Consider the following 25949-nt stretch of genomic DNA (forward strand, 5'->3'; position numbering starts at 1 on the left):
AAAAAACAGATGGACATAGGAAAGACAATAGGAGGACATGCATGGGAGAGATTCTGAACCAGACAGATGACTAACTCTACTGACTATTAGGGTGGCACTGACACAAGTAGCATATTATAGTGTCCAGATGAGGAAATAAAGAGCAGGATTAACAGAACGAAAAGCAGTGTTAGAGTAAGAATATGACGAATGATTGTCTTACTATCTGATGCATCTGTAAGCAGCTGTTATTTCTAATGGGAGCCTCTTTGTATGCAAGCGGTTTCTATGGGGGGGGGGGGGGGAAAGGTTAGTTACTGTTAGTTGGTGCCTAGTTACTGGTACTCTCTCAAACAATCACTAGACGGTAGCATTCTAGCTGCAGTACCAACAGCACATCTAACTAAATGTAACTTTGAAGAAAGTAAAGGGAAGACAAAGCAAAGCATACAGTACAAGAATATATGTGTGGTAGCGAATTGGGCCTGAATCCAGCTCACAACAAAGTCAGAATGATCATAGCATCTGGAATGATATCTCATTGTGTTCATACACAAAGGTTACACATTTTTAGATGAAGAGATATCGTTTAAAAAATTTTTAACTATGATAAATGGCAGCATTATGGTTTGTAAGAAAATGGCAAAATGGCCATTTGTGAATAACACGGGCATCAGTCATAGTTTTTGGATCAGTGATATTTTGTCCTTCTTTTTCTAAAGACTATAGGGATTTTTATGTATGGATTCTTATGGAGAAAGGCTGTTTTTGGCATGCCCTAAAATACTTTTATCCCTACAGTAAAAACAGACCTGCAATTATAGCATCACATGTACTGTACTATGAAAATCCATGATAGATCAACAAGTTAGTTTGTTGAATTTGCAAACATAATATAGCCTGTAGCTACAGAGAGAGTCAAAACGGCGGAGACTAAGTTTCCATTGCACTGAGAACAGGCAGGTACAGAAGATAGCAATATTTGATAAACATTTTTGTTAAAGACTGCCTTTCCAATCTGTCTATATGTTGGATATCAGAAAACGTTATCAGCAGGCTGTTGTTTGGTCACCATTGTAAGTCTCTGCATGTAGAAATTGACCCCTAATTCATAACACAAGCCTCATATACAGTGCCTTCGGAAAGTATTCAGACCACTTGACTTTTTCCACATTTTGTTAGGTTACAGTCTCATTTTAAAATTGATTACATTGTTTTTTTCTCTCGCCAATCTACACCCATAATGACAAAGCAAGAACTTGTTTTTAGACTGAAATATCACATTTACATAAGTATTCAGATCCTTTACTCAGTACTTTGTTGAAGCACCTTTGGCAGCGATTACAGCCTCAAGTCTTCTTGGGTATGAAGCTACACGCTTGGCACACCTTTATTTGGAGAGTTTCTCCCATTCTTTTCTGCAGATCCTCTCAAACTCTGTCAGATTGGATGGGGAGCGATGCTGCACAGCTATTTTCAAGTCTCTTCAGAGATGTTCGATCGGGTTCTAGTCCGGGCTCTGACTAGACAAGGACATTTAGACTTGTCCCAAAGCCACTCCTGCGTTGTCTGGCTGTGTGCTTAGGGTTGTTGTCCTGTTGGAAGGTGAACCTTTACCCCAGTCGGAGGTCCTGAGCACTCTGAAGCAGGTTTCATCAAGGATCTCTCTGTACATTGCTCCGTTCATCTTTGCCTCGATCCTGACTATTCTCCTAGTCCCTGCCGCTGAAAAACATCCCCACAGCATGATGCTGCCACCACCATGCTTCACCGTAGGGATGGTGCCAGGTTTCCTCCAGATGTGACGCTTGGCATTCAGGCCGCTTGGCATTCAGGCAAAACAGTTCAATCTTGGTTTCATCAGAACAGAGAATCTTGTTTCTCATGGTCTGAGAGTCCTTTAGGTGCCTTTTGGCAAACTCAAAGCGGACTGTCATGTGCCTTTTACTGAGGAGTGACTTCCGTCTGGCTACTCTACCATAAAGGTCTGATTGGTGTAGTGATGCCGAGATGGTTGTCCTTCTGGAGTGTTCTCCCATCTCCAAAGTGAGACTGTAGAGCTCTGTCAGAGTGACCATTGGGTTCTTGGTCACCTCCCTGAGCAAGGCCTTTCTCCCCCGATTGCTCAGTTTGGCTGGGCAACCAGCTCTAGGAAGAGTCTTGGTGGATCCAACCTTCTTCCATGTAAGAATGATAGAGGCCACTGTGTTGCATAAATATTTTGGTACCCTTCCCCAGATCTGTGCCTCAACACAATACTGTCTCGGAGGCCTACAGACAATTCCTTCGACCTCATGGCTTGGTTTTTGCTCTGATGTGCACTGTCAACTGTGGGACCTTATATAGACATGTGTGTGCCTTTCCAAATCATCTCCAATCAAGTTGTAGAAACATCTCAAGGATGACCAATGGAAACAGAATGCACCTGAGCTCAATTTCGAGTCCTATAGAAAAGGGTCTGAATACTTGTGAAAATAAGGTATTTCTGTTTTTTGTTTTTAATTAGCAACATTTTCTAAAAAGCAATTTTAGCTTTGTCATTATTGGGTATTGTGTGTAGATTGCTGAGGAAATTTTAGAATAATGCTGTAACCTAACAAAATGTGTAAAAAGGCAACGGGTCTGAATACCTTCCGAAGGCGCTGTACCTCCCCATTTCAGTTTGGCTAAAATTAGCAATAACCTATTTCCCATTAATCTAGGCTTTAAGCTCCAGCTCAACTCAGCATGGACAAACTTGGTCCTTAAGGGCTTCACAGAAATGCAAATAATGAATAGAGAAATACTGTACATAGATGAGTATATAAATGAATCGATTCATATGCTACAGTATGTTTGCTTATAGGAACTCGCCAGGTTGTTGTTCTTGGTGTTCCCTTACCATGTGAGGGAGCTGGATATTAGCTAAACTGTTAATCAGTGTCTGGCTGAGACCTGCCAGCTCATGCAGGAGAGATTCATTTTGCTGTTCAATCACCTTGTTTTCTTCCTCTATTGACTTCAGATTAGACTCCATTGTGGTAATCTAGGGAAGGGAGGGAGTGTGAGAGAAGAAGAGGGTTACGGTAAAGGTGGTGGTTTTTACCTGTGGTTGTTACAGCGGAGCACACAGGGTGCAGTTCACATACCACGGGCAGCGGCACACCTCAGACACGCCACAACTCACGGCTGATTGGCTGGCGTGCAGCCATGTCTATGGCATCATCACACGGAGAGATGGATGTAACCGCAACAAAGCAACATATGTGAAGAGCAATGGGCAAGCATGGACAGTTGCAATTCAACACACTGACAATCACACAGATGTGCTTCAAATTCTGTGGGGTATATTCCAACACATGCATCAAACTCAATTTTAGCACAAATATGCCGTCCCACTGAGCACAGACGTCATTTCAACGTCTAGTTTTGATTTACATTTAGTTGTGTTGTCAACTAATGTAAATTCAACATGAAATCAACCAAACTTTTTACTTTGTCATTGGTTTAAGTTCAAAAGTTGTGAAAATAAATATACACAACTTCCTTAGTTTGGTGACTTTTTGCAAATCCTATCACTTTTCCATGTTGATCCAACGTCATCAAGTAGATTTTTTAATTTTTTATGATGTGAAAACAATGTTGATTCAACCACTTTTTGCTCAGAGGGATGTGCCTCCAATGCACTGTTGTGCTCAAATGTTTGAGGTCCAAAAGTCTACTACAGGTTAGAATACAGCCTGTATTTCCAAAGTGAGATCAAACTTGCATGCATTATCGAAAAGGCAAACTGTATTTGAACATATTGTGAAGCTCTTTCCGTTCCTTCCATCCTGGATTTGAAAGGAGTGTTTGATACATTCTTGATATTGAATTTTAGCTTCTGCAGATCACATACACACATAGTTGTATAGAAATCCTATTATACTAGCTGTGAAGCTGCTGCCCCTGTTCTCTTTCTAATGGAGCTGTAGGATGTTTTTGTGGACTGGGTGTTCCTCTTTATTGGCTGGGAGTGATTATGCTCTCTCTATTTTTCAATGTTTGGCACGCAGGGGGCCCCAGAGGAAAAGTGCTTTATAATTAGGAATGCCCCACTTTGTTAAACCGCATTCTCCCAGATGTGAGATATGCTAGGATGTGTCTCACTGATGGTAGATCATGTATGACGATTGGACAGATCTTTCCAAAACTGGAGTCCCTTTTCTTGTGAGTGCTTTAGCAGGGGGTAGATTCATTTAGGTGTACGCTGTGCTAGAAATACACACTTAGAGTCTAGGAGCACTGACGATAGCAGAATGGTGTGCCACAATGGGTAGAAACTGAACGGTAAGCATGAAATGAGTCAAATATTCAAGTCAACAAATGACGTGGTACTAGTACTGACCTACCTGTGTTCTAAGTTTGATCATATCTGCCTCCACTTGTGAATTAGATTCACTTAAATCTTTGATTTCTTCATCCAGCTGTTTAATCTCTTCCTCATTCTCGATTCCTTCAAAAGACAATACAGTGAACAATTATTAGATAACTGCCACCCACTCCAAGCCCAACAAAATACTTGTCAAATAATCTGTCAGTGTGGTGAGTAAATGAGAGTGTGATAGAGGCAGAGGGTTGCACATTCCGTCACAATATTGTTTTGAACATTCATTTGAAGACTGATGCCCGACTGAGCATTCTGCTCCATTCTACTCCAAGTGCATTACAGTGGCTTGGAAATAGAGAATGACACACAACCTTATAGAATAATCCTTAGACAGCTTTTCAGAATTCATCGATAAATGGCCCACGTGGAAAACTAAAGGCACAGAAACCGTAAATATCTAGGTAACAGGAAACACATTTATTTCCATGACAGAATTAAAAAGTAATTTTGCACTGATCAACGTAGATAGTTTCAAATACATGCAACTTAAAAGTTACATACAGCATCACGGAATTTTAAAATCTTTTGGACATCAGAGCAACCTTGAGGGAATCTTATTTGAGTCAGAACAGAATGTTCACATGATCGGGAAGATCTACAAAACCTTGCAGAAAGCATATCCAACTAACAATCTCTTAGAAAAAAACATAAATGATTGGAACCAAGATTTCAAAAGAGCTGATGTTGGCACATATATGGTGCGAAAGTTGGAGCATAAACTAACAAAATTACAGTTAATGAAAATGTACGCTTTATCCAGTATGAACTAATGTACAGAATTTATTATACAAGAGACAAAATTCACAAATTCTACAGCACAATGGTAGAGTCATGTCTCAAGTGTAAAACTAATAATGACTCAATAATCCATGCTTTCTGGGAATGCTATAAAGTTCGGATATTGTGGGCGGAGCTAGAAAGTTGACTGTCAGAAGTATTACAATGTAAACTTACTTTTAATAAATCTGTCTGCGTATTTCAAGACATGACACATAATGAGATACACAATGGGCTGGACGGTTTTTTCTCATCACCATTTTTTTAAAACATTTAGTAAAAACTTGGAAATCAACCATTGCGCCATCATTGACAGTGTAAAATTCAAATGATATATTAGTGAAATATTGAAATAGCATGGGCGACTGAGAAATACAAATTGGTACAATTGAAGAATAAGTGACAAACAATAATGCAGGCACTAGGGATGGGGGTGTGGAGATTCAGGTCTGGGAATAGGAGATGAGGTCATTGTTTGTGGGTGTCTGTGAGTTGTCGTTTGTATGTGTACGGTTTTTCTTTCTTTTTTTCTGGAATGTAGAGAAAATTCAGAAAGAAAAACATATATATATTATTTAAAAAAAAATACATTTCTAAAGATGGCAAATAATTAGTAGGATATCCTTTTGCCATCATTTTTATGTTGCCAGATTAATTTAGATTAGATGCATTATAACATTAGCTACGTAGCTTAGATTGAGAGGAGACCACCGGATTTTAGCTAGCTAACGTTAGCATTTCTAGCTATTTTTGACTAACTTTGCTAGCTAATGACAACATTGCCATCTGTCTAAAGTACATTTGATGACATGATGTTGATTGCAAAGTTGTTTCCAATTAAATAGTTGCCTACTTTAGCAATGTCATCTATTTTAGACAAAACAGTCATTAACCCCATTTCTGCTTTTGGGCATTAATATGTCTGCAGTGTCTGTAGAACGTTGACAGCAATGGCAACGACATGACCAAATGGCGGAGGTGCAACCCTTAGATGTTGTAAAGACACAGATAGAACAATGAGGTTTAGTTATAAAAATCTTTGGTAAAGAAGTTGAACTTGACAAAAACAATGGAATTGCCATGGAAACGCGTTAGGGAAAGGGCCGTGGGGGAAAGAACTCAAGTGACCTTCATTGCCCACCAGCAAAATGTGTCTACATTTAGGCTATTGTTTATATGTGTATTTCACAATATGTTGTGGGAAAAATATAATGCTTGTATGGCTATCAACCAATCAACTGCATTACAGTTAAAAACAACTTTGACAACAATCAATGATTTCTGTATGCTAGCTATGCTAACCAGTTTATACAAAGGGGAGTTAGCATTTAGCAGTCACTTCTTCTAAACCTGAAAAGGGACCACTTCTACATGTAATGCAGCGAATTTGTGGGCCTGTTACACTAGATAAATAATGACGGATTTGACTAATATCCACTTTGCGAGAACAGATTTGTTGAATGTGCGCCAATCTGGTCATTGAACATCAGTGTTCCATTGACTCCTTTACCGCATCTATGAATAGCCTAATTGTCACAGGCGTGCTTGCTACCTCAGAGGCTGTATGGATTTCTTTGATTGCTGTATGACAATCCTGGACACTTTGTTTCAAGTTGGGATTAGATTTTGGAGTTCATTACGCATACACATTCCTGATTGGCTTTTTATATTAGATTGGGATTCCACTCTGAAGCTCATTACACATACACTCTCCTGATTGGCTCCATTGTGTGTATGACGGTCATTACCATTGCTGGTGCGCTGTTTTATCGTTAGCATTTCAGACAGTCCAGACAGTCTGGCTTTTTTCATGGCAGACGTCGCACGCGGACAGCCTGACAAACTAGAGGAACAGATGAGAAAATAGTTACACACAAATAGTACATGTTTTATTTAGACACACACGCACAACCTGACTGGATAGGTGAAAGCATTGTCTCCACGACATAGCTTTCACAAAGCCTGTAATGTCAGAACAGTGAATACATCAGGGAAGGGATAAAGAGAGGATGCATTATGGAATATTGATTCAGGACGCAGACCCACCTCCGGTGCGTGAGGAAGCTCCCACTGACGTGGCCTGAGCCGTCACAGCCTGGGGTGGGACAGGACATTCCGTCTGTCTTCCCAGCCTTCCATGTGAACTGGGAGCCGTTCATGTAGCCGTCCTTCTGCCGCTTGGCAGCTAGGGGGCAGCCCGACGCGCTGCGGTGAGACGCGTACTTCCCCGTCACGTGACCCTGACCATCACAACCCGGGACCGGACACCTGTTGATGGCAGAGGGATGCTGTGGTTATTCTAATAACCAGGGACTAGAGTTTCTCTCTGACAAGAGCCTAGAGTTTCTCCTGATCAGGATAAATTGTCAGGAATAATTGTGTAATTACATAGTTATTGCAATGCCATATGGTCTATCTAATGTACAGTTGGACACATGTAGTTTCATGGGTGCCTATATTTATTGAAATATCATTACAGAATAGAATGCAGTTTGCTTTGAGTACCAGTATGCATAATGGGATAATACATACAGTTGAAGTCGGAAGTTTACATACACTTATATTGGAATCAATTAAACTCTTTTTTTCAACCACTCCACAAATGTCTTGTTAATAAACTATAGTTTTGGCAAGTTGGTTAGGACATCTACTTTGTGCATGATACAAGCAATCTTTCCAACAATTGTTTCAGACATATTATTTCACTTATAATTCACTGTATCACAATTCCAGTGGGTCAGAAGTTTACATACACTAAGTTGACTGTGCCTTTAAACAGCTTGGAAAATTCCAGAAAATTATGTTATGGCTTTAGAAACTTCTGATAGGCTAATTGACATCATTTGAGTCAATTGGAGGTGTACCTGTGGATATATTTCAAGGCCTACCTTCAAACTCAGTGCCTCTTTGCTTGACATCATGGGAAAATCAAAAGTAATCAGCCAACACCTCAGAAAACAAACTGGAGACCTCAACAAGTCTAATTCATCCTTGGATGAAATTTCCAAAACGCCTGAAGGTACCACATTAATATGTACAAACAATAGTATGCAAGTATAAACACCATGGGACCACGCAGCCGTCATACCGCTCAGGAAGGAGATGCGTTCTGTCTCCTAGAGATGAACATACTTTCCTGCGAAAAGTGCAAATCAATCGCAGAACAACAGCAAAGGACCTTGTGAAGATGCTGGAGGAAACAGGTAAATATAAAAAATATCAATATCTGTCACCTCCTTGTTCGGGCGGCGTTCGGCGGTCGGCATCACCGGTCTTCTAGCCATCGTCAATCCATTTTTAATTTTCCATTTGTTTTGTCTTGTTTTCCTACACACCTGGTTTCCAGTTCCCTCATTATTTGTTGTGTATTTAACCCATGTCTGTTCCCCCCCATGTATTTGGAATTGTTTGTTGTAAGTGCTTGTGCACAGGTTTACTGGAGCGCGTAGGGGTTTTTTGTACCCATATTCTGTTGCATTTTTATGCCGTTGGTTTTTGGATTAAATTGCTCCGGCTACTACCTATTTCTGCTCTCCTGCGTCTGACTTCCTTGCCACCAGTTACGCACCCCTTTACAATGTCCACAGTAAAACGAGTCTTATATCGACATAACCTGAAAGGCCGCTCAGCAACGAAGAAGCCACTGCTCCAAAGGTGCCATAAAAAAAAAAGACTGTGGTTTGCAACTGCACATGGGTACAAAGATCGTACTTTTTGGAGAAATGTCCTCTGGTCTGATGAAACAAAAATAGAACTGTTTGGCCATAAGGACCACCGTTATGTTTGGAGGAAAAAGGGGGAGGCTTACAAGCCGACGAACACCATCCCAACCGTGAAGCACGGGGGTGGCAGCATCATGTTGTGGGGGTGCGTTGCTGCAGGAGGGACTGGTGCACTTCACAAAATAGATGGCATCATGAGGAAAGACAATTATGCGGATATATTGAAGCAACATCTCAAGACATCAGTCAGGAAGTTAAAGTTTGGTCGCAAATGGGTCTTCCAAATGGACAATGACACCAAGCATACTTCCAACGTTGTGGCAAAATGGCTTAAGGACAACCAAGTCAAGGTATTGGAGTGGCCATCACAAAGCCCTGACCTCAATCCTATAGAACATTTGTGGGCAGAACTGAAAAAGCTTGTGCGAGCAAGGAGGACTACAAACCTGACTCAGTTACAAAAGCTCTGTCAAGAGGAGTGGGCCAAAATTCACCCAACTTATTGTGGGAAGCTTGTGCAAGGCTACCCAAAACGTTTAAAGGCAATGTTACCAAATACTAATTGAGTGTATGTAAACTTCTGACCCACTGGGAATGTGATGATAGAAATAAAAGCTGAATAAATCATTCTCTCTACTCTTTTTCTGACTTTTCACATTCAAAAAATAAAGTGGTGATCCTAACTGACCTTAGACAGGGAATTTTTACTAGGATTAAATGTCAGGAATTGTGGAAAAACCGAGTTTAAATGTATTTGGCTAAGGCGTATGTAAACTTCTTACTTCAACTGTATATATAATCACTCCAACTTAAATAGAAATAAAAACACCTTAAATCTGGTCTAATCTGTCCCTATGGCAGTTTATCACACTGACACAGATTAAAGTGAGTCAACGTTAAATCAGCAGTCAGCACTATGGCTAATCAGATGCAGTGAAGCTGCAAATGTTTCAACACATCATTTTCCCCCAATGGATTATGGTTACAACTCCCCTTGGTTTTTATTAATCTATCAATCAGGCTTATTCTACTTCCAGAAACAGTCAGAATCTCTTCCCCTTCCCTGAAATAACGCAGAAAAAACTGGTCCAAACCGCAACACAGTTCCAAATGCTTTCAGAAAGTCCTAGAACTTTTCTTCACCAGCCTGTGCTCATTTTAGGCTGTTTTAGTGGAGATAGATGTTTCGGAAAGCGTCCCTGCCTCTTTGGGCTTGGCTGACCGTGTGAGACAGACAGACTGACGCACGGACAAGCCAGGGCGTTGGTTTCCTCTCAGCACCACAGAGAAATCAATGGGAGGATTTAGGTATAATCCGGATCATTCTCTGTCTCAGCTAGTGGTCTCTGTATCTCTATGTGATGCCAACACAGCAGATCCCTCTGCAGGACAGCCCTCCCTCTAAAACCATGGTAGACTGGGGTTTGCTCAGCTCTGTTTCAATCTAATCTGTTAAAATGTTGTGTAAAGAACACTAAGAGTCGGTTAAAGGCATCAAATGTCATTGGTTGAGGGCATCTGGAAAATGAGTGAGCTCTGTAGTTCCCTAAGTCTTTGAGAGGTGTTTGGGAACACTCAAACACTGGGAGACTGTGTCTCATTCATGGCAGGCTAACTCTACCTGATGGGCTCCTGGTCCTCCTTGTCCTCTTTACTGTGTGTGATCTTGATCCCACTCTTCCTGGCCCGAGGACACCCTGATAGACTGCAGAGGAAAGGCAACCACGTCAATGACAGATATTACAGACACAGAGAACTTTGTCCAGTCTACTGCCTGTGTGATGAACTACAGGTGTGTGTGTGTGTATATATTTACCTTCTGTGTGATGCGTAGTTGCCAGTATTATGCCCAGAACCATCGCACCCCGGTGTCGGGCACCTGGGACAGAAAGCACAGCGAATCAGGGCCTACAATAACCAACAGGTCTTGAGGGACACACTCAAAAACACACCCATTCTGTACCACATCTATAATGTATTTCACCGTAACAGTCAGTGGAGTGTATTAGCTTTGTCTGAGGTACTAAAACCTGTTTGATAAATGATACCTTTTTCACAATATATAAAAAAAAGCGGAAAGAAAAATAAGACTGAAACATCTCACGCCTTACTTGAGCTCTTGTGAGTTGGTGGCCATCATACTTCGAATGCTTTTGTCAGCTAAAGGACAGCCAGAGAGACTGAAAGATACCAGGACAACGTTAGTGAGGCAAACAAGAGAGAGTACCCACCGTTGAAACGTGATGACAGAGACACATACTATACAACATGGGGGTACATACTGTACACGCGCACACACACACACACACACACACACACACACACACACACACACACACACACACACACACACACACACACTGACACACACTGACACTGACACACAGACTGGAATTGCAAGAAAGCCATGATGCGAGTTCAGTGGGGAATTTGGGTCAGTAATTAAAAAGTGTTAACTCTCTGAGTGATAGCCTGTGTAGAACACAAAGCTTTGTTTTCATGCTCTGTAAGTTCATTGGCTAGATTCCTTGACACAATTATTGGGTATCTGGTAGGCCTATGTGTACCATGATGATACTGTACTTGTACTCAAAAGGTCAACACAGAGATGTGCATTCTGGCTGCATTAGTCTGACAGCATAGTCGAGGTAAGCTGAAAACAATAAATCCTAGAGACTTATTCCACCAGGAGAAAATGAAGTCACACCTTCTATGTGACACGTAATCGACAGTCACGTGACCTCTCCCGTCACTCCCAGGGGCTGGGCATCTGTCACCAGAGAAATAGACACAATGGAACCATGACGAGAGGAACATAAAATAAAGACATGGAAGGTTTGTTTGTGTCTTTCTTGTTGGCGGATTTGTTTTTCATTGTTTTCAGTTTAGCTTCACTGTCTGCAAAAATGGTTTGTTTTGGACCCCATTCTAGGGCGCAGCTGCAACATGAAGAGGTACTGATGTTTTATTACAATAAATCATCAACGTAAGAGAAGCATAAGAAGCCATCAATACACTGGCTGAAGAGCTGTGGATCAAATGAAAAGCTGGCAGAAATGTGCGCTGCAAATGTAGCATGCCAAGGAGAAGAGGTGGGTGGTTCCTTTGAAGCTAAGGAAAAGAACAGAGACAAAAAGAAGGGAAAGCAAAGACGGAGGGGGTGAAAAGCAGATGGCAGCAGGGGGAGTGGAGCTGAGTGGAGTGGTGGCACACACTCCACAGGAGGCTGCTGAGGGGAGGACGGCTCATAATACTGTCCAGAACGGAGCAAATGGAATGATGTATTTGATACATTCCACTTATTCTGCTTCAGCCATTTCCATGATGCCACCTTCCATAATTAAGGTGCCCCCAACCTCCTGTGACACACACGCACACACATATCCCATCCAGGTCAGTCTTACGTTATCAGGTCCTTCTTGCTCTCCTTGCACTGGGCGTACTTGGGCTTGGGGCTGTGCATGGTGACGTCACCAGAGTAACCTCGCTCCCCCAGCAGATCCCGGAACGGGTCCAGGTCATCAGGCTAGATGATGAAGGGGATTTAGGTGAGAGAAAGAGTGGATGAGAGCGAAGGATGGGCGAGAAATAGAGGGGGAACGAGAGAGATTGGGGCGAGAGGGTGAACAAGAGAGAGGGACGAGAGAGAGAGAGAGAGAGAGAGAGAGAGAGAGAGAGAGAGAGAGAGAGAGGGAGAGAGAGAGAAAGAGACAGAAAAGAGGAGAGAGAGAGTGACAAAGAGAGACAAAGGGAGATACACACAGTCAGAAAGATGGCGTGGAAGGAGGGGGAATATGGATTGACACTGACAGCTCTGACAGACCAACTATCTGTGGAGTTGCACTGTGGGTGACAGAGGGCATGGGTAGCATGGTCCATCAGGCTACAGTTTAAAGCCGTCCCTGGGCCACCAGCAGGCTAGAAGAGGGGCACAACTATCTTAGTCCAATGCTGCTCTGACATACATGTATATATATATATATATATATATATATATATATGTGCGTGTGCGTGTGTGAGGCGGGTAATCTACCCTCTGAAGGTCTGAGTAATACCTCTGGTCAAGGAAGTAGGCATTCTTTCTCGCCGAGCCAGTGACTGTGCCACCAACCGATTGGCGCTCTAAGTTGGTATTTGTTGGTGTCTGCACAATTCAAATAAAATCAAATGTTTTTGGTCACATACACGTGTTTTGAAGATGTTATTGCGAGTGTAGCGAAATGCTTGTGCTTCTAGCTCCGACAGTGCAGTAATATCTAACAAATGATTTCTAACAGTTTCACAACATATACCCAAAATACAAGTAAATATAAGTAAGGAATGGATTAAGAATATATATATATATATATATTCTTAATCCATTAAGAATATATATATAATGTGTTTTGGTCACATTAAGAATATATACATATATTAAGAATATATATTAAGAATATATATATATATATATATATATATATATATAAATATATATATTAAGAATATATATATATTCTTAATCCATTCCTTACTTATATTTACTTGTATTTTGGGTATATGTTGTGAAACGGTTAGATATCATTTGTTAGATATTACTGCACTGTCGGAGCTAGAAGCTCTGCTCAAAAAAAAAGGGAACACTTAAACAACACAATGTAACTCCAAGTCAATCACACTTCTGTGAAATCAAACTGTCCACTTAGGAAGCAACACTGATTGACAATAAATTTCACATGCTGTTGTGCAAATGGAATAGACAGCAGGTGGAAATTATAGGCAATTAGCAAGGCACCCCCAATAAAGGAGTGGTTCTGCAGGTGGGGACCACAGACCACTTCTCAGTTCCTATGCTTCCTGGCTGATGTTTTGGTCACTTTTGAATGCTGGCGGTGCTTTCACTCTAGCGGTAGCATGAGACGGAGTCTACAACCCACACAAGTGGCTCAGGTAGTGCAGCTCATCCAGGATGGCACATCAATGCGAGCTGTGGCAAGAAGGTTCGCTGTGTCTGTCAGCGTAGTGTCCAGAGCATGGAGGCGCTACCAGGAGACAGGCCAGTACATCAGGAGACATGGAGGAGGCCGTAGGAGGGCAACAACCCAGCAACAGGACCGCTACCTCCGCCTTTGTGCAAGGAGGAGCAGGAGGAGCAGTGCCAGAGCCCTGCAAAATGACCTCCAGCAGGCCACAAATGTGCATGTGTCTGCTCAAACAATCAGAAACAGACTCCGTGAGGGTGGTATGAGGGCCCGATGTCCACAGGTGGGGGTTGTGCTTACAGCCCAACACCGTGCAGGACGTTTGGCATTTACCAGAGAACACCAAGATTGGCAAATTCGCCATTGGTGCCCTGTGCTCTTCACAGATGAAAGCAGGTTCCCACTGAGCACGTGACAGACGTGACAGTCTGGAGATGCCGTGGAGAACGTTCTGCTGCCTGCAACATCCTCCAGCATGACTGGTTTGGCGGTGGGTCTGTCATGGTGTGGGGTGGCATTTCTTTGGGGGGCCGCACAGCCCTCCATGTGCTCGCCAGAAGTAGCCTGACTGCCATTAGGTACCGAGATGAGATCCTCAGACCCCTTGTGAGACCATATGCTGGTGTGGTTGGCCCTGGGTTCCTCCTAATGCAAGACAATGCTAGACTTCATGTGGCTGGAGTGTCAGCAGTTCCTGCAAGAGGAAGGCATTGATGCTATGGACTGGCCTGCCCGATCCCCAGACCTGAATCCAATTGAGCACATCTGGGACATCATGTCTCGCTCCATCCACCAACGCCACGTTGCACCACAGACTGTCCAGGAGTTGGCGGATGCTTTAGTCCAGGTCTGGGAGGAGATCATCCGCCACCTCATCAGGAGCGTGCCCAGGCATTGTAGGGAGGTCATACAGGCACGTGGAGGCCACACACACTACTGAGCCTCATTTTGACTTGTTTTAAGGACATTACATCAAAGTTGGATCAGCCTGTAGTGTGGTTTTCCACTTTAATTTTGAGTGTGACTCCAAATCCAGACCTCCATGGGTTGATAAATTTGATTTCCATTGATAATATTTGTGTGATTTTGTTGTCAGCACATTCAACTATGTAAAGAAAAAAGTATTTAATAAGAATATTTCATTCATTCAGATCTAGGATGTGTTATTTTAGTGTTCCCTTAATTTTTTGGAGCAGTGTATATATATATATATATATACCCAAAATACAAGTAAATATAAGTAAGGAATGGATTAAGAATATATATATATATATATATATATATATATATATATATATATATATATATATATATATATATATTCTTAATCCATTCCTTACTTATATTTACTTGTATTTTGGGTATATGTTGTGAAACTGTTAGATATCATTTGTTAGATATTACTGCACTGTCGGAGCTAGAAGCACAAGCATTTCGTTACACCCGCAATAACATATGCAAAACACGTGTATGTGACCAAAAACATTTGATTTTATTTGAATTGTGCAGACACCAACAAATACCAACTTAGAGCGCCAATCGGTTGGTGGCACAGTCACTGGCTCGGCGAGGAAGAATGCCAACTTCCTTGACCAGAGGTATTACTCAGACCTTCAGATTATCAGCCTCACACGCGCGCACACGCACTCACACACGCACACACACACACGCACACACACACACGCACACACACACACACACACGCACACGCACACGCACACGCACACGCACACACACACACACACACACACACACACACACACACACACAGAAATAGAGAGAGAGCTGCCTTGGCACTCTCAGAGCCTTAGTAGCAGGTCTCTTTAAAACACAATGGCACTCTGCTCTCTCAATTTGCATGCAAATGGCTGCGCCTGTCTGGCGGGCTGCCAAGGTGGTGGTTGAGGAGGCTCTGTCAAACCGTCATTCTGGGTTGTGGAGAGAACGCAGCACTCAGGAAGTAGAAATAATGCCGTTTACAGTACCGCTGTTGAGATCCTGGGAGCACCTAAGCCATTTGTTTAGTGTTTGCGAATCAACAGAAGAGACTCCGAATGAGGAGACTGGAAATGCTGTTGTGTATATAAAGCATTCTTTGAGGATTGACAAAGTAAAGGACTTCTTACCACGACAGACTGGAAACGTCAGGACTATCTCTTTAGACGAGAAACTCTGGAGTTTTTACGAAGTGCTGCATATTACAGGATTGGAGCTATCTATTTGCATGATTATTTACAGGATTATATGAGGAAAACCTGATAGAGAGATTCTTTGTTGTGCTCCAGTAGGCTTCACTATGTTGTGCGTCCCTATGCCTATTAACCTCAACACAATGGAATCAGAGTTAGGAGTTTGGCTGAGCGTTCTAATGCTGTACTTAACAAATACCCTAGATGGCACTGTGGTGAAGTCCTAGATAGCTAGAGTCTGACTGCAGGCTGGCTTTGTCTACAGTGCAGGCAGCCAGGCGGGGCAAGACTATTGATGTAAACCATCTATTTTCCTTTGTGTACAGTAATGCCCCTAAAGACAGGCAAATATATCCAGCACATATTGAAGAGCATTGGGCTGGGTCATTTTGCAAGGTCCTCTACAGTGTAAAAAAGGGGCACACACGCAGGCACGCTCACATGCACCCGCACGCACAAATACACCCCCACACACACTGATTCCCTGCAGTCTTTTGACGAGAAGAGCTATTTAGATTCCCTCCCAGTATTTATTTGCATAATTAATTCTGGCAAACAGCTGAGAGACACAGCCTACCTCTGTCTGCTGTATGGTGATGCTGATGGAAATGAACATACAAAGAATGAATTGTTTTCCTTGAGAACTCCTAATATGACTTTCCAATCATTCAACCTGAGATCTGGGCTGGTGTTAAAAATGACCTCAACATGAGATGGGAGTCTTACACAAGAAGGAATCAACAGAAAGTCCTTGGAGACAGATGGCTTGGGTTGGACAGATGTGAAACACAGTAGGTACTGTACGGACTGCCAAATGGATGGGTGTTGTTGAAATGCAGCGGGGGACTTCTGTATGTAGGCCATTGTGAATCGTAACGTTAGATGTATGTACAGTATGCAAGCTGCTTGTTTATATGCAGGATATTTGAATGCTGCCGTGTAAATGTTATTTGAGTACTGAGGTACTGTGAAGCTAATGTGACAGAAAGTCATTGAAAGATAGGATAGCCTCATCCCACAATCCGAGTTACAGGTTAGAGGAGTGATCGGCATCATCATCTGATCATCATTAGCATCATCATCCTTCACATTTTAGTACCTCTTTGCTGTCCTCGTCGATGCATTTGATCTTGGCGTAGTCGACCGGCAGGTCCCAGCAGTCATCCCCCATGCCGTAACGCATCAGAGCCTGGCGCTGGGGAGACATGGGCTCCAGGGGGGTAAGCACCGCACTTACGCCACCCCCCAGACGCTGCTTCATACTCAAGTCTAATGTCCCATTCTCATCTACCTCTAGGTCTGGGTTCTGGAGGGAGGAAGATAGACAGGGAAAGGACGAAAGACGGGAGGGGCAGCAGGAAGGAGAGAGGGAGGAGAAGAAAGGCAAAGCAACATTCATCTCAAAAACCTGTTATATATGTTACATAACTCTCTAAATATTTCCTTCTGGTAAAAAAAGGCATGGTGACTGTGGGAGAGACAGGGTCATCAGTGGTAAAGGGCAAGGGAGCACATGTAGTGATCCTGCACTAATCTCACCATCTCTCTCTCTCTCTCTCTCTCTCTCTCTCTCTCTCTCTCTCTCTCTCTCTCTCTCTCTCTCTCTCTCTCTCTCTCTCTCTCTCTCTCTCTCTCTCTCTCTCTCTCTCTCTCTCTCTCTCTCTCTCTCTCTCTCTCTCTCTCTCTCTCTCTCTCTCTCTCTCTCTCTCTCTCTCTCTCTCTCTCTCTCTCTCTCTCTCTCTCTCTCTCTCTCTCTCTCTCTCTCTCTCTCTCTCTCTCTCTCTCTCTCTCTCTCTCTCTCTCTCTCTCTCTCTCTCTCTCTCTCAGAGTGTCTGTAACCTCCACAGCCAGAGGGAGCAGATTGGGGCCTGGCTGGTTTGAGTGTGATGTGAGTGGATTTGGGCAGAGAGACTGGGCTGTGGGGTTAGAGGTTGGCGGGAGGGCAACGCTGGGCGGCTGCATAGGGACTGCTGCTAGTCAACCAAAAACACAATAAATATCGCACAACAAACAGGGACACAGACAGGCTTGAATAATCAGCCAAAATGCTCCCTCCCTCTCCTTCCCAGCTGAATATCCATGTACTGCAGTGGAGGCAGCTGAGGGGAGGACGACTCATAATCATGGCTGGAATGGAGTCAATGAAATGGTATCAAACACATCAAAACATGGTTTCCAGGTGGTTGATACCACTCTATTGACTCCATCCTAGCCATGAATATGAGTGTTCCTCCCCTCAGCAGCCTCCGCAGATGTATTGCATCTGGTGAACATGCGCACAGTAGAATTTTGCCCTGTATTTGGAGGGGGCTGGAGGGGAGGGGTAATGTCTATTTGTCACCCTTCCCTTGCCCTCGTTAAAATCCCTCACTCCAACCCCCTCCACTCCCCCTCTCATCTCCTCCTCTCCTCTATTTTCCTCTCCCCCTCTCCAGCTAAGGCACGCCTGTTTCAACAGTGATTCCACACGACACTCCCCCTAGGCTGGAGTCTCCCTGTGTTCCAGTGGAGCAAAACCCAGGTTCCGGTTCTTTGTGACGCACATACTGTATGCTTGTATAGTCTTCTGGGCTCAGAGGTTAGGGTACTGGGGTCTGCTTCCAGTGTTGGGCCAGTAACCGAAAGGTTGCTGGAACTAATTCTCAAGCTGACAATGTAAAAATCTGTCGTTTTGACCCTGAGCAAGGCACATCTACTTTGTGCATGACACAAGTAATCTTTCCAACAATTGTTTACAGACAGATTATTTCACTTGTAATTCACTGTATCACAATTCCAATGGGTCAGAAGTTTACATACACTAAGTTGACTGTGCCTTTAAACAGCTTGGAAAATTCTAGAAATGGCTTTAGAAGCTTCGGCTAATTGACATAATTTGAGTCAATTGGAGGTGTACCTGTGGCTGTATTTCAAGACCTACCTTCAAACTCAGTCCATCTTTGCTTGACATCATGGGAAAATCAAAAGAAATCAGCCAAGACCTCAGATTTTTTTTATAGACTTCCACAAGTCTGGTTCATCCTTGGGAGCAATTTCCAAACGCCTGAAGGTACCACGTTCATCTGTACAAACAATAGTATGCAAGTATAAACGCCATGGGACCACGCAGCCGTCATACCGCTCAGGAAGGAGATGCGCTCGGTCTCCTAGAGATTAACGTACTTTGGTGCGAAAAGTGCAAATCAATCCCAGAACAACAGCAAAGGACCTTGTGAAGATGTTGGAGGAAATAGGTACAAAGTATCTATATCCACAGTAAAACGAGTCCTATATTGACATAACCTGAAAGGCCGCTCAGCAAGGAAGAAGCCACTGCTCCAAAACCGCCATAAAAAAGCCAGACTCAAGACATCACTCAGGAAGTTAAAGCTTGGTCGCAAATGGGTCTTCCAAATGGACAATGACACCAAGCATTCTTCCAAAGTTGTGGCAAAATGGCTTAAGGACAATAAAGTCAAGGTATTGGAGTGGCCGTCACCAAGCCCTGACCACAATCCTATAAAACATTTATGGGCAGAACTGAAAAAGCTTCTGCGAGCAAGGAGGACTACAAACCTGAATCAGTTACACCAGCTCTGTCAGGAGGAGTGGGCCAAATTTCACCCAACTTATTGTGGGAAGCTTGTACAAGGCTACCTAAAACGTTTGATCCAAGTTAAACAATTTAAAGGCAATGCTACCAAATACTAATTGAGTGCATGTAAACTTCTGACCCACTGGGAATGTGATGAAAGAAATAAAAGCTGAAAGAAATAATTCTCTCTACTATTATTCTGACATTTCACCTTCTTAAAACAAATGTATTTGGCTAAGGTGTATGTAAACTTCCGACTTCAACTGTAGTAGCTCAAGCTAGTTTTTTTTTTCATGCTCTGGACAATATGTTACTGGATTCAGGATCGTTGGAGTTTGACGCTATTATGGTGACAAAACAGAATCAGCCTTTGTAGACCAAAGATAGACATCAGTGTTTCCCCTATATTAATTTAATATACATCATATATTAATATATTAATTTACTATATCGTTGCCGCCACTCCAACAAATATGGTTATGGGCATGTGGAATGAAGAGAGAGAAACTTTGAGGCAAGGCTAAAAGCTATCAGCAGGAAAGAGAGAGAGAGATATTTTCATGTGGCATGGTATGTGTGTGCTTCAAATTAATATGCATATACAGTATGTGTGTCATTGTGCGTTAACGAGCATGTTTGTTTCCTCACGGACCACATGATTGTCATCTGACCCCCAGATAGCCCCGGTCCCCTGTTGCTGGGAGGAGGTGGGGCAAGAGAGAGCGGGAGGGGTCAGTGGCTGCTTCCCCAAATTACTTCCACCAGCCTCCTCCAGCTCCTAAAATGAAACAAATGTATTCTCTCTCAGCATTCATGATTATTCCTCAGTCTCCCTCGCTTTCACTCAGAGAGATAGGAATGGACGTAAATGAGGAAAGACAGACAATGTAAGAAAAGCAATGACATGACTGGAGGTGTTCAGATGAAAGAAGGTTGAGAATCTCCCTGACTTTTCCTGTCTCTACCTTTGCCTTGGAGCCTCCTGTCTGTCTGTCTGTCTGTCTGTCTGTCTGTCTGTCTGTCTTGCCAACGGAGCAGAAATGGACAGAGAGGAAGGGAGGAAGAGAGAGGAAGTCCTGATTGGTTAAGGCTCTTCTGCCAGCTGAGTGTACTCCGCTCTACCTCACGCAGAAGGCCTCCCTATTTACCTGCTCGGCGTCTCCATGCTGATAATGCAGGGATACCGGCGCCTTATCTCCTCCTGATGACATATTGTGCTCGCGGCGTGTCGGCGGCGATCCGTCCCATCCCACCGTTCTCCCTATCTACCTCAACTGATCCCTGGAGGGAAAATATAAAGCTGTCCTGCTGAGCGCCATTCGAGAGACACAGCCATAGATATCTCTTTAACAGAGCGCCAGTGTGCGTGGCTAAAGAGACCCTATCGTCCTCACTCATCACTGCTCACATTACCTTGCAGGACAGAGGAAGCTTGGAGCTGGGAGAGTAAGGCCTCTAGCAGTGGGATGGGAAGGTGTTTCGAGGAAATCATTCAAAGGTCTAACCAATACTATGACACTCTATGTTAGACCACAGGATGTCAAGTCGTATTTGAATACTTCCAGTTGGCCGAAAGTCAACCTACATGTCAACAACAACAACAAAAAACCTGTAGTGTCCAACCTCTCATGTCCTTCGAATATTGTACATTACACACAATCCCATTATCTCATGTCGATTCTACATAAAAGTATCAGCTCTGAAGGCTTTATAAAGAGTTGGTCACTAAACAACTCCTACCCGAGAGCAGAGGTCCTGGGGTTTTCCTCCCAGGCCGTGGGGCATCTCTCTGCATCGCGTGGACAGGTTGAGGATGGCCCTGGCAGCCATGTGGGCAGCCTCCATGTCGTGGGTGTAGTCGAAGCTGCTCTTACTGCAGGTGGAGCTGGCGCTGCTGCCCCCCCCTCCGCCCCCTCCTCCACAGCTCAGGCTGCTACTGCTGCTGCTGGGGGCGTAGGTGCTGTTCGGGCTGCTCGCCGAGCTGGAGTTCTTACAGTAGCGCTTGACTGGAGGACACAAGCACACAGAGATAGGGGTAGTTCATCCGCAAGTATCGACAAATGCACGGCGTGGAAATACTCTTACCGTCGTTTTATAAGGTTCTGTTTTTTTGTTTTTTTTGTCAACCTTGCGATGTTTTTATTCATCTGCCTGTTTGCCTACCTGTGTATGACCATTGCCTACCTGTGTATGACCATTGCCTACCTGCGTATGACCATTGCCTACCTGTGTATGACCATTGCCTACCTGTGTATGACCATTGCCTACCTGTGTATGACCATTGCCTACCTGCGTATGACCATTGCCTGCCTGTGTATGACCATTGCCTACCTGCGTATGACCATTGCCTACCTGTGTATGACCATTGCCTACCTGTGTATGACCATTGCCTACCTGCGCATGACCATTGCCTACCTGCGTATGACCATTGCCTGCCTGTGTATGACCATTGCCTGCCTGTGTATGACCATTGCCTGCCTGTGTATGACCATTGCCTACCTGTGTATGACCATTGCCTACCTGTGTATGACCATTGCCTACCTGTGTATGACCATTGCCTACCTGTGTATGACCATTGCCTGCCTGTGTATGACCATTGTCTGCCTGTGTATGACCATTGCCTGCCTGTGTATGACCATTGCCTACCTGCGTATGACCATTGCCTGCCTGTGTATGACCATTGCCTGCCTGTGTATGACCATTGCCTACCTGTGTATGACCATTGCCTACCTGTGTATGACCATTGCCTACCTGTGTATGACCATTGCCTACCTGTGTATGACCATTGCCTGCCTGTGTATGACCATTGCCTACCTGTGTATGACCATTGCCTGCCTGTGTATGACCATTGCCTGCCTGTGTATGACCATTGCCTGCCTGTGTATGACCATTGCCTACCTGTGACCACGATTCCTGCGAAGGCGAAATAAACACCTGCCGCGCTCTGCGTGTGAATCTACACCTTTTTCTACCTCAGTATTCATTACAAGTTTGGCTGGGGGGGATGCATTCAACAATAAGGATTTTGGGAAGTAAAAATATTGGTGAATTTGGAAAGACTGGGCACAAAATACAATGAATCTGTGGAGAATAAAGGCTTGGAATGCAGACCATTCATAAACCAAACCACAGAAGCAAGGATATTCATTATTCTACTGACACAATATTCATATTGACTACCTGAACAACAATAAAGTAGGTAACAGATAAAGCTGAAGTGCCAGAAAGATGGACTGTACCATCATATCCTTTAGGAGAAGTGTCCCTGCCTTGGAGCTTGGGTGCGATGGCCCGTTTGCCGTAGACATTGTTGCCATGGCTGCTGTCTGTGAAGCTGCTGTAGTCAAAGCTGGTCTTGGAGTACTTCTCCAGCTCCTTGGCCAGGTTGGAGCGTGGCGTGCTGGTGGACACGTTGTTCTTGTAGCCGTACTGAGGGATCTCCAGCTGTTTCACAAAGCACATAGGCCTGGAAAATAAACCACGAGGGGGTGTAGGTTGGACAGAGCAGAGGCACCAAACATCACGCAGGGGAGGGGAGGGGGAAGGGAGAAGAGGGGGTAGGGAAAGGGGAGGGGAACGTAGAAAAGGGAAAAGGCAAGGCAACAGTCAACTCTAGCCTAAGAGAATCCTTGGATTTAGCTTTAAGTTCATCTAAGCTACATGTCTATGCTGTTTCCTGAAAATGTCTCACCCAAACACAACTCATAATTAAAGCCATGCATTTTCTCTGATATTATTTTACAAAAATGTTTTTATCTAGAAACTATCAGAGCTTTAATTAGTGATGAAGTCTAATTGGATAGAAATGTTATATCTACCATTGCATATCAAAACAACTTTTGTTGAAATGATTCAGCTCTTTAAAACCCGATAAAGGCTTTCACTTCATAAACAAGAAAATGAATGTGGAGCGTCTCCAAACGATAACTGTCTGAGAGATCAAAAGATAAAGAAATCAAACAGACATAAAGAAATATGAAAATCTATAATACAATAATTAAAAAACCTTCCAACATTGACTGACTAATGCAAGCTGAGTTATAGTAAGGTAGGATATAATGTAGTGCTCCGGAATGGGGCCAATTCCATTCAAATTCAGGAAGAGTAAAATAATTTGAAAATGAATGAAACCCAACCCTGGTAAAGTATTAAATTAATATATTCAGGCCGTTGGACACTGCATCTACCAGTGAGGTGGTCCATATGGAAGCTGAGTGTGGTGTGGTGAGCAGTGAACAGTACCTGAGCACTCGGTCAGAGCCCTGGTTAGACTTGGAGGAGCCATCGCACCCGATGCTCTTCTCCTGGGCTTTAGCCAGCTTCTCTGCTGCAGCGATTGGACACCCCGACAGGCTGAAAGGACAACAGAGGGGGGATGAGTATGACAACCAGTAATGGAGGTGAGGCTGATCATATCTGAACCAATATAATGGTCCCATTCAATGCATCTCTGACCACCTGTCTGTCTGCCTGCTGGTTTGCCAGCGTGTCTGTTTGTCTGTCTGTCTAACTGATAATCCATCTACCTACCTGCCTTTCAATGAGTTTTTGGTTAATTTCCAATATCATATATTTTCATCAAACGTTTTAAATGACAACAACGCAGTTGGTTATTATAACAGATTGCTTTTTTTGGTTGAGTGGATTCAGAGGATAAACCAACACAATCAATGTCCGTGCTACCCAATCCACACAAACACACCGGCCAAACAACCTCCCAAAACACACACACCAAACTCCCAAGGTTAATAAAGGACATGTTATTGCAGCACAGCTGTTTGAGATACTGCCAATCAACCACATTTAACAAAGGCTCTGATCATTATATGTAATTTCACAAATTCTTCTTTATAAATGTTGTGAAGTGTAAAAGAGGCTTCAAGTCCCAGTAGAGAGGTTATTCAGATCATGGCCCTGAACCAGCGCAGGTGGAGGGAGAGGTGTCTTCTCGAGGTGTGAGTATCAGTTAGTAGGTGTTCATTTAGGTGTGTGTGTGTGTGTGTGATTTGCAAGTGCGTGTGAGTGTGTTAGTGTACACGACTGTCTGATAAGTTGAGCGTGTGCATGTCTGTGTGTGTGTCTGTACCGTGTGTCTATGTGTGTGAGTATGTGTGTGCATGCCTGTCTGAGTGTCAGTGTGTGAGTGACACTGTGCTCAGCTAGAGAGAGCTCCAGTCTTCCCAGGTCTGTAGCCCTCCTGCCAGAGTGGTAGAGAGGTGCTAATGGCTGCTGATACACCCTGACTCTCACAAAATCTGCTGTGGGTGACACTCCACTCATTCTCATCCTTCTCTCTCCTTTCATTCTTTCCCGCTCTGATCTGCTCCCCTCTCCTCTCTCTCTTTCTCTCTCACCTCTCGCTCTCTAGCCGTGTGACAGGAGAGGGGAGCACACGGCTATTTCAGTTCCACTCTCAATACCAACACCCATACACACAGCTTCTCTCCCGGAAGCCTTGATCTGTGATTCTTTCATCAGAGGTGTGGATTACAGCATTTCACGCGTGACTCCAAATGTAGCCTTAGACAAGCAACCACATAATTAGGTGTGGTTGTGGTAACTGAGATATCCAAAGCCAAATACTTCTGTAAGCCCCTTTTCCATCGCAATCAATAAAAATAGTGACATTTGTGCAACAATATACAAACACAAAATTATTGGCAAGTAGATGATACAAATAAAATAAATCAATCAAACAATAAACACTTGAGAAAATAAATAGAACATAAACAAAGTGAAAGAAATGATCATGAATGTCAAGTAAAACACTTAATAAATAAAATATATTGATAAAGAGGAAAGAAACAAGGATAAAGTAACAGCCCGTCATTGGAGGGAAAGAAATAAAATCTCCAACTGAACAAAAGATGGACGTAACACAGATGATCCTGGCATTTCCCAAGATGGCTGCCAGTCCTGTTGGGCGACTCACCTTCTGTGGGAGTTTCTGTTGCTATTGACATGGCCGCGTCCCGTGCAGCCCAGTGTAGGACACTTAAGAACATTCTCATACATAGCAAGGACTTCACACAGACAGACAAACAGACATACAGGAGAGCGATAGAGAGAGATAGGGAAGGTTAGAAGCCCACACAACCAGACAGTATCATTAGTGTGTGAGAGGTTGAGCAGCTTGGTATTATCATCATCGTTATCATTAGGATCTGTGCCAGCAATTTGAGATGACCTCCTTCCTCCTCCCTATAGAGCAGTACAGCCTGAAAGGGCAGACAGTGTTTGTTATTGCCACCATACTGGTTTCACTGCTATAGCCTTTTGAAATCAGTGTTGATTGGAGATGGAGAGTATTGCGAAGAAGAAGCCATCTAAAATCCCTTTTAT

The 25949-nt window shown here is 43.5% G+C and overlaps 1 protein-coding gene across 15 annotated transcripts in view; it reads right to left on the bottom strand.

The window, feature by feature from the left end:
* Positions 1 to 25949, bottom strand: part of LOC110505383 (myelin transcription factor 1-like protein) — a 138877-nt gene that overhangs the window by 3140 nt on the left and 109788 nt on the right. For 6 of the 15 annotated variants that reach the window (XM_036962444.1, XM_036962448.1, XM_036962445.1 and 3 more), the window contains 14 exons: positions 25540 to 25630; positions 23850 to 23960; positions 22847 to 23073; positions 21348 to 21613; positions 17133 to 17339; positions 12291 to 12412; positions 10998 to 11066; positions 10703 to 10765; positions 10508 to 10591; positions 7211 to 7432; positions 6913 to 7007; positions 4350 to 4453; positions 2861 to 3004; positions 203 to 265 (listed from right to left, as the gene is read on the bottom strand). In XM_036962444.1, the coding sequence (XP_036818339.1) occupies positions 203 to 265; positions 2861 to 3004; positions 4350 to 4453; positions 6913 to 7007; positions 7211 to 7432; positions 10508 to 10591; positions 10703 to 10765; positions 10998 to 11066; positions 12291 to 12412; positions 17133 to 17339; positions 21348 to 21613; positions 22847 to 23073; positions 23850 to 23960; positions 25540 to 25630 (1868 nt within the window). Of the gene's footprint in view, positions 1 to 202; positions 266 to 2860; positions 3005 to 3064; positions 3173 to 4345; positions 4454 to 6912; positions 7008 to 7210; positions 7433 to 10507; positions 10592 to 10702; positions 10766 to 10997; positions 11067 to 12290; positions 12413 to 17132; positions 17340 to 21347; positions 21614 to 22846; positions 23074 to 23849; positions 23961 to 25539; positions 25631 to 25949 lie in introns of those variants that run through there. The other 9 variants (XR_005039510.1, XR_005039509.1, XM_036962451.1 and 6 more) reach the window with 9 other exon arrangements.

This window comes from Oncorhynchus mykiss, chromosome 25 (genome assembly GCF_013265735.2).
Source record: "Oncorhynchus mykiss isolate Arlee chromosome 25, USDA_OmykA_1.1, whole genome shotgun sequence".
NCBI classification, from domain to species: domain Eukaryota; kingdom Metazoa; phylum Chordata; class Actinopteri; order Salmoniformes; family Salmonidae; genus Oncorhynchus; species Oncorhynchus mykiss.